The 9,853-nt window shown below is 36.9% G+C and overlaps 1 protein-coding gene across 2 annotated transcripts in view; it reads right to left on the bottom strand.

Moving 5' to 3' along the window:
- LOC105451619 (DNA fragmentation factor subunit beta) overlaps positions 1 to 5,715 on the bottom strand; it is an 8,671-nt gene extending 2,956 nt beyond the window's left edge. Inside the window, exons 1-5 of one of the 2 annotated variants that reach the window (XM_011692191.1) lie at positions 5,677 to 5,715; positions 5,511 to 5,600; positions 4,236 to 4,337; positions 1,491 to 1,620; positions 407 to 618 (exon numbers count right to left, since the gene is read on the bottom strand). In XM_011692191.1, coding sequence (XP_011690493.1) covers positions 407 to 618; positions 1,491 to 1,620; positions 4,236 to 4,337; positions 5,511 to 5,570 — 504 coding nt within the window. In that variant the 5' untranslated portion in view covers positions 5,571 to 5,600; positions 5,677 to 5,715. Of the gene's footprint in view, positions 1 to 406; positions 619 to 1,490; positions 1,621 to 4,235; positions 4,338 to 5,510 lie in introns of both variants that reach the window. The other variant, XM_011692190.1, reaches the window with a different exon arrangement.
- Between the last annotated feature and the right edge of the window lie 4,138 nt (positions 5,716 to 9,853).

The following is a 9,853-nucleotide window of genomic DNA, read 5'->3' as shown; positions in this document are numbered from 1 at the left end:
TCTATAGAAAATTTCTGATGTAATTGCTTATAAATTGTCTGCACATATGTATTGTACGTTCCTATCGTCTTGCATTTCATTGGATCCAACCCAAAACAAAAGTTGCGCGGCGATACCTGCGCGAAGACTCAGTTTTTCGCTGAGTGGACCTACTGGTTATACTGTGCTTAAGATTTAAGAAAATTGACCAATCACAATCGATTATTCTCACGTGAGATGAATAATCGACTGTAATTGGTCAATTTTCTTAAATCTTAAGTCTTAAGTCTCATTATAGACACTTTAAGGATATTATTTGGACGTTCGAAATATATATTGTAGATTAATTATTATTATTATTATTATTATTATATATTTAAGTTTAGCGAAAATATTCTCAAGGAGAATTTCGCTTGATTGAACACACCTTCGACATGCAATTGGTTTCCAAATTTTCAAACCAATCCGGATGCTCCTCCTTAGTGCTAAGCGCTGTCATAGAATCGTTCTTGTTCAACACTCTGTTCAGCAAGGCGACTTTTGCCTTAAGATTCTCCGTCAGAAATTGCGTCACCCTGTCGCCGGCGGTGAGGAAATCGATGTTGACGCGTCTCAGTGCATCGTAGAGAATGTCCGCGTCTGCGGGAAATCGTTCGTCCTTGAAAAAAAAAATCGCACGGCGGCGCTCGTCCTCGCTCGCGTGTCGGTGAAAGAGCGCGATCTTGTTTTCCTCTCGTCCCGCGCGCTCGACTTTTGCCAAGAGGTTCGCAAACTTCGAGAGAGGCTGACACATGGACCGGAATATTTAACGTTGGCGCTCGGCCAAACGCAATTGCATTCGTTATTGCGCCGCGATAAACTTACGTTGAATCTTTAAAGCAATGTATCTCGGAAGTGTCCTTAAATTATGGCGAATACCAAGAGATAAATGCACAATGCAAGAATCTCAAGGTGATGTAGAACACGAGCGCAGTATCAGCTTTGTACAGTTGTGAATCTATCGATAGCCAAAAACGTCGAGAAATCGATTGCAATAAAATGTGTCAGTTGCAAGAATCGACGTGTACACAAGCTGTACGCGTATATTAAAAAATTTGTAATGCTTTATGGTTCTCTTTAAAAAAAAAAATAAATAAAAGATTGATTCAGAAAATGTTAGCATAATGAATTGTCGTTCGAAAAAGAAATAGCAAATAGTAATTCACTGAGTAAAATTTTATTAAGGTTTAAAAATTCTATTGACCACTCAGTGTGATAACTAATTCGTAACTCTCTCTCTGGCGCTTCGACACTGTTACAATCACCTTCTCTATAAATCTAATTTTTGAGTACACGATAATTGCGTTACTCATTGAAAGTGGAACAATTAAGCTCATCTCCAAAGATCCAAAGATAAAATATTCAAATTCTGATATCTTTTTTTTTCAGTCGTTGCTAACTCAATTACGTAACTTGTTCCAGTTTCAAAGCATTCTAATACATTTAATCATCATACTACGTGTTGTACTAACCGGATAATACTTTTTCCCCGGGCATCTGCAAGATCAAAGTAGTCTGCGGTTCCAGCGTATGAAAGTATTCTTCGTCGATCAGTGATCCGTCTAAAAGAAAGACATTCACTTCCGCCGGGTCGTTAGTTACCTACAAGAACGTCAGGATATCGATCAGTTTACCACTCTACGTTAATTAATTCTCTCTGGTCGCGAGGGATACTACGTTTCAATATATTATATTTACATTGAAAGAGTCCTTCCTTTCTTCCTCGCTCGCGAATTAATTAACGTCCGTGAACTAACTATTTTGAATAAATGATGAGGTAATACGAGAGAATATTCAATATATCTCAAACAAACGTCAAGGCTATTATATAAAATACATCTCGCGGTAGCTTCCCGTATATAAATAATTTCTCGAAGGCCGAATATACAAGGTTTTCATCAACTTTTACATCTCGATTCTCGATTGACGTGACGGCATCATTTTCACATTTCTCTACCGATTCCGAACAATGGAAATCGATGCTGTAAATTGCCGCGGCGCATTCATCCTGTGTGCCTTCAGTTTTTCTCGAACCGCGAAAAGTTGTTAAAAGTTTGATCTCTCACGAATAACGGGAAAAGATAATTTGATCGCATTATGATCGAAAATTATTATTAGTTACAATGTGATACTTATAGGAGCAAATCGATATTGATTATTACAATATAGTATCAATGTTATAAATACACTTCGATGCAGTGGAAACGTTTTCTCGTCAATTTAAAACTGTTACGTCATTTGAACGGTGTGACAGTTTTTTTGACAATAATTTTTAATTATATTTTAATGTTACGCGCGAATTGTAATTGAATTGTAATTGAATGTATCGCGCGTGAAGAGCCGGCTTAACGTTCTAATCTCTTTTAACAATCCAGTCCATTCGAAGAACGTCGATTTTGAGAGGTAGAATCATGATTTTGCGCTGGTTCGGGTTGACATTGGCCTAGCAAACTATTTGGGTCGACCTTTAAAGCCAGCGCGGAAAAGCGGATTCACGACCTTAACATTGAGATTACTTCCTGTCCCTGGCCCGGCTGGTTCGATAGAGCCAGCGGTTGCGGGCGAACGGTTGCGGATTCAAGGACGCGCTGCAACTGGATCGACCTATCTATCCGCGAAATGCTATCATCAGCCACACGTACGGTCTCTTTCACATCAAGGGCAGTCGTTGAAAAATGCACTTGATACGAGCGATATGATATCCTAATCCAGAATATAATTGTACGTATCTTTATCAGTATTCTCGTTACGTTATCGTAATTGTACTAAGCATTCGTGTTATCATACCAGAAAGAAGAATATGAGGTAACATTTGGCGCACCGAATATCGCAAGCGACATTTTACTTTGCCAGTAATTCGTATTCCTTCTTATAATTTTTTTCAAATTGTTTATAAAAAATTCTTTAAGACAATCAAATCGCTCTTAAGGAAAGTACCCGGTGAAATCCTTAAGAATGTAATTAAATCGCTTATTAATAAAAATTACAGAAATAAAAACTTTTTTTTGCTCGAGGATGTCAATACACATAGAAATTATATTATTCAAGTAACAGACAAAGCAGTCTTACATAAATAAAATTGCATTTTCTCGGATCTCATGTCAGTACTATACGGACGCTATCGCCTTTACGCTTAATGAGAAAATATTTCAAGAGTATACCCGTCACAGTACCTGTCTTGCATAATTTCTACGGAATATTCTTGTCACTTGATGCAAATTTCTGTGTACGTGTTTAACGAATGGCTTTCTATTTTCGCAACGCTATATTAAGCAAACACTAACACACCTGTGTGCCACGTGTCCGTTCCAATTCGTTACAGCCGCTATAGCCTAAAGACTGTCGCGTATAATCGTGTGACCGATTAAAAATCATTACTGAGCGATGATTGCAAAAGCGGCTTGGAGGAAAGCTCGGAACGAAAGCAGAATTCAAGTTCGGCGCGATTTAAATGAGCAAGTGCACGCGTAATGGAGAGACGCATTGAACGAGTGTCGAGAATCGAGTAAATCTATACAACAATGAATCGTTTAGTGCACATGCACTGGCCGCTATTCTTGCTTTCGACTGCAAGGACAAATTCCACATTCCGCGAAGCATTTAATGGCCGGTAAATCGAGCAGCAATGAGTCGACTTACGCTCATTCAACGCGATTCCCGTATCGGCTACTGTTTTTGCTCCCCATTGTGTCGCAGTTACTTTGTTACCGTAAACAATGCAGATATTTAAAATGAAAAACAAAAAACGCGAAAGATGCTTATTCAAAATCACAATTGACGAGATTTATTTTCCCAATATTTTTTTCGTCGAGGGTACGTCAACACATCTGCATCGACGTTTACCTCGAATTCGCATAAATCTCGCTCTTTATTACTTTAAACAAAAACTTGCGCTATTTACATAATGATAGCGTGTATGTGTGTTACGTGAATCAGCACAATACAAAAAGCACATAAATCCAGTTCAAATCTATGCCAGTCGTGGTGGGCATCTAAATACTCGATAAATGTAAATGCGCGGCATTTACATGATAAACTTCGTTACATTTTCGCGTACGTGCAGTTTACATTGCGTGAAAATACGTTGAATTATTCATACGTTACGGTTTTTGTTTCCGAGGCGCACGCATACCGAGCGAACGCATTTTCGTTTGAAATTAGCGTAACGTAAACAATGTAAAGTTAATGTCTACTTTTCATATTAGTATATTACTTACATTTAACTTTGAACACGCTTTCTGTTTCAAGTCCTGGAAACTCCGGCAGGCAATGCCGATTTTTCGCGTACGACTCACATCCGTCACTTTGTAGCCTTTGAGCTGAAATGAATTTGCCAGATGGAAAATCATAAATTAATTATAACGATAAAGAATTTTACACAGGTGACTTTTTAGAAATATTTAACGCAGTCACAAAGAACTGCCGTTTTAATTTAATATTTTATATAAATGTATAATAAAGCGCTCTGTGCTCTGTAATCAAATATGCAATTTATAAGCTCCTTCTGACGTATAGAATAATAAATTTAATAAATAAAAAATGATATAATATGTTTATATTTATTTAAAAGTACAATATAAAAAAAAATATATATATATATAATGTATATTTAAAAGTATAATATAAAATAAATTAAGCATTAATTATTAAATTAATGCTTATCGAGAGAGAGCGTTAGGCTGCGCCAGTAAAATAAATTACATTAAGAGATTATTCGGGTATTATCAGATTATTTCGGACCAAGTAACCGCGTAATTGCACTCAGCATCACGTTCAAGGCCATCGGGTTTCAGAGCATTGCGCGTGCACAATTTCTTCGAGTGACCCACATTTTATATTCAATGGCGTCCAGTCGAGGCCACTCGACACGTCACATCGAAATGCAAATGTCATGAATAATGAAGCCGTTGATACTAAAATTCGTCAAATATCCTCATACGCGCCATTATCTATATACACGCATATATATGTATATTGTTGACGACAAAATGACAGATGGGATACGCCAAATCGTGATATGCCATCAAATGTCAGCATTCTCGCGTGAAAATATTTTTCAGAATAAATCTTACATGTTATATCAGAAGAATAAATACAGAAGTAGTATTGGTAAACATATAGCAGTGTAGAGTATATAAGCGCGGTAAAAGTAGCAAATACTTCACTATACTGAACACTTGAACATTATTATGAATCAGTGACAGTTAAAGAGGGAGATCTTTTCATATATTTACATAGTTCAAGTCTTACTTAATCCCGATTTATGAATATTCATTCAAATAAATATAATTGTTTGAAGACAACTACAATTTTTTTTTTATTATTATTTAAAATATTGAAGAGAAAGAGAAGCCACGTCTTGAAACAAGAGATATTGCCAGTCTCTCAAGAATGCAGTTGAAGCGTGCATTCCACTTTGTACTCCGATATGTCAGGCGTGTTTATCGCGCAACTGGCATGCAAGATAAGCGCAATAAGCACGTGTTGCGTACCTCGCTTTTGCAGGACGAGATGTCCGTCAGACGGCGAAAGCAGTCGGCGATGAGAGACATGTTTCGTCGACGGAGACTGATGACAGTCACCTGGCGGAGAGAGATAGATAGAGAAAGAGAGACAGAGTGAAGAGAGAGGGAGAGAGACGAGGGCGAACCCCTTCACCCGTATTGCACTGCAGCTCCAAACTCTCCTCGACGCTCGCTCTTTACACGCCGCCGCTGCCGCCGCCGCCGCCGCCGCCGCCGCCGCGTTGCCCCACTCACACTGACCCTGACACTGTCGCTCTTATCGGACGTTCACGGACATTCGCGGATAAGACTCGCGCGAATGCGGGAGAACGGAGTGAGAACGCTCGCGAAGAGGGACAAAGTGGGGAAAACGCGAAGAGAGAAAGAAAAATCATTGAATGGGAGGAGTATATAGGCAGACAGTGAGCGTAGCGAGGAACAACTGTTGCCGCATCAGGTACCAGACAGACTACCAGTAACGGGGAACTGGTCGTGAGGCACGGTAGTGGGGTCGCTGTGAAAACGGCAGCTACCACGCAAGTACTGTGGAAACTGGTACGTAAGGACGAAGGTCGGCGGAAAGAAGGGTGTGGTGGGGTGATCGAGTGAGAAGGAGAAAGAGAGAGGAGAGAGAGAGAGAGAGACTAGCGGTTCCAACACCAGCGGGACACGAGGAAAGAATGCGTCCCGGTTGGCGTGTAGGAGACGGTAAACCGGTATACGTACATATATACCGGAAGACGCGCCTGCGAACTGGAGGCCAGCGGAGGCTCGATTTGCGTTCTGATATGTAACAGAGGGCAGCATTTGATAGGAGGGCAGACGGTACAAAGATACTCGCAGATACCGACGCCTCCGATGTGAATACTTGAATACTAGAAAAGAAATATTTTTTTGCATTAGTAATCATAGCGTTATTGATTAAAGACGCAGTTACGTAGCTCGAGATACAAGTATCTGAGAATGTATTTACAGATTTTATAAAAAAATCGAAATGTAATTAAATGTAGATACTCCATGATTTGTATAATTTCAAATATAGATATGTGGAAACCAATGTCATTAATTAGTTTTAAAATATATTTACATTTGGCTATATCTTCATTTAGTTATTTTTAAAGATAAAAATATAAATTAATATGAATAAATTGCATTTTTATATGTTAAGATTTATAGGATAATTAATTTTACATTTTATTTATACATGAATTCTAATTAAATTAAGTTTATGAAAATTTAAATTGAAAATGTAATTATTATAAAATTGTAATAATGTAAATAGAATGTAAGTAAAATATATATTATGTATATATGTAAATTAAATTTTAATTAAAATTTAATGAGAGACAATGTGTTAATTTTTTAATTAAGATTAATGGATGAGTAGTTAAGATACGATCTGATTCAGATTTTTTTAAATATTTTAATAGTTCAAAATAACGCCACTGCTACATCTTTATTATTTACATATTAAAACTTCTAGATTGGAGAGGCATTTAATCTTATATAACGTGCACACATCAAGTCTTATTCAAATCAATTTTAATTTGATTATAATATGATTTTTGCGAAACGCCAAAGAATCGAAAACAAAACCGTGATATAAGAAAATAGACCTTAGCAGAAGATGAAAACAATGAAAAAAAAAAGAAATGTGCGCTAGAATAATAACGAGACATATTTGTAAATTTTACGAAAATTTCGAAGGTATACTTGTAGACTTGTAATAATTAAAAAGATTTTCGAGCAAGCGCAGCCGTAGAAGATCTAATTGTTTTTGATAGTGATTGAAAGCAATTTCTTGCAATGGTGCCAAGCAATGTATTTAATTATAAGCATTTTTATATCTATCATAGTACTCATGGTCTATGTTTTGAAATATTGATAGAGAAAAAGAGAAATTAAGAGAGAGAGAGAGAGAGAGAGAGAGAGAGAGAGAGAGAGAGAGAGAGATTGAGAGACAAAGATGAAAGAAAATTGATAGGGTCATTCGGATAAAAATTCGAAGAAGAGTATTGAATGTTGTAGGAACAATAATAGTATTATCTATGCGAATTAGAGAAAGGCAGGATCTATGCAACTTTTCTAAAACTTTAATGCCATTGCTAATGACACGCATAAGGAGCACTTACTAAGGATTTACTTAGAAGAAATCTACGATCGTGATAGAGAAAACAGCCTGACTTTTCTATACAAGGAAAGCCATCCCGTCGGCAAGATGCAATTAGTTATATACTATTGCGAAAGAATGTAATCCTCTTGTTGTGCTCACGATAAACATTCCATAGAACGATGTGCTTCGCGTAAATACATATGTACGAACAAGCGTCGTTTAAAGTTAGCATCGCTTAAAGCTACAAAATCCGAGAAACGCGCATATGTAAATACTGCATACCATGAGATACATTATTATATAATTTGTTGTAATTCTGTATGTCTCGACATTTGACGTCATTAATGGAATGGGTATTTACAGAATCGATAAGTCCGGTCCGGCCGTCTAACTCGCGCTTGATAAATGTTTTCCCACATTCAGTCATTTCTCCCGTCTGTTAATCATAAGCGATAAAATTTAATAGATGCACATTATGAAGTATGCGAATGTAAATAGAAAAAAAAAAGAAAAGAATAGATATGAATGTCCGTGCAATAATTAACATGCAGTCTCATGTTATCTGATAATAATAGCTTTTGTATTAGCGGAAATTATGTTTATGCCGTGAACGACTATGTTATTGAATAATAATTTATAAATTAAAATAGTATTATGAAGAGAGAGAGAGAGAGAGAGAGAGAGAGAGAGAGAGAGAGAACATTATATCCATTGTATAATTTACATTCAGAGTTTGCAAAGATATTTAAATATTGAGCATTTATTAATAACGTAAATAACAAAAGAATTAACCGCATCGCAAGAAAAATAAGGTACAGTTTAATAATTATTTTATATAGCTTTTCAAAGAGTGGCAAATAACTCGATAAAAGTTGTTAGGAATAATTAAAGAAACAAAATAAATAAATTGCAGCCTTGGTCATAAGCAACTCCACAAATTTACATAAACATTCTATAACTAACAAAAAGTAAATTAAAAAATTTTAATTGTGTTAAAAAATAACATTTATTTTTATAACAATTTTAATATTTTGTTAGTCCTCCTTTGGCTTTTATTGTCGCCTTTTTTTGAAGAAAGTACAATAAATTGAGAGTGCTTTGTACTTTTGGCCAAGGCTGCATTGTATCGATAGAAACTCTGAGTACATGCAGCTGAGAGCAAAAAGTAATTTATAATACGTCAGAAAAATGCCTCGACAAAGCATTGGGAGGAATTGCTTCGGGCAAGGTTAAAGGGAAACAACAAGACTACGGGCGTTACCTTCGTCATGAACACCTTCTCCGCGTCTTCTTTTTCATGTTTATAATCGACCTCGATATATGTGCATAAAATTCGACGGAAGGCACCTTTTGCAACGCCTCTTTTTTCAACACGCTCAACTCGAATCAGAGAAATATAGTGTTTTAAAGTATTCGAATCGAAATTAAAAATTACGGTAACGAATTTTTCATACGATTGGAAAAGAGTGTTATTATTTGCGATTACTCTTGCGTCAGAAATCAATAATTATCCATAATTACAGATTATTGTTGCAAATAAGATGCGATAAATGATGTATGCAAGCACTATGTATGAAGTTGCACCTTGATCTGTCTTATTATTTGGAGTCGTTGCTGAAAGTAATAAGTAGGAACGGACAAAAACGCTGATATATGAAAATACATGAAGCATCGCCATATAATAGCTTTGTTTGTTATTTATTGCATACTTTATTAATTTCATTCATGTATAAGACTGATAGATCAGATATCAAGTATTATAATTTTTGCTGAACTGATTTTGTAAAGACACACATATAAAATCAGGTCAGCAAAAGAAAATTATACTTGATACTTGATCTATCAATCTGTATATATACAGGGTGTCTCGTACTCAATGGTACAGCGCTTGTGGGCAGGTAGTGTAGACCAAACTGAACAAAAAAGTCCTCTACCATTTTGCGATCTTCAAAATAGTTTTTCGAGATATTAATATATAAAGCTCGTCGAATCTGAACGCGCGGCGCGATACGCCCGCCCGCCGCGGACCGCGGTCACCTCCCCCGCGCGCCTAGTTGGCGGCGCGTGGTGGGGGTAACTGATTGTCAAACGCACGGCAATAGATTACCCCCACCACGCGCCGCCCACTAGGAGCGCGGGGAAGGTGCCTGCGGTCCGCGGCGGGCGGGGGTATCTCGCCGCGCATTCAGATTTGACGAGCATTATATATTAATATCTC

Source organism: Wasmannia auropunctata, unplaced genomic scaffold (assembly GCF_000956235.1).
Source record: "Wasmannia auropunctata unplaced genomic scaffold, wasmannia.A_1.0 LD336049.1, whole genome shotgun sequence".
Lineage (NCBI taxonomy): Eukaryota > Metazoa > Arthropoda > Insecta > Hymenoptera > Formicidae > Wasmannia > Wasmannia auropunctata.
The sequence above is the reverse complement of the archived record's forward strand: the minus strand, read 5'-3'. Positions and strand labels throughout refer to the sequence as shown.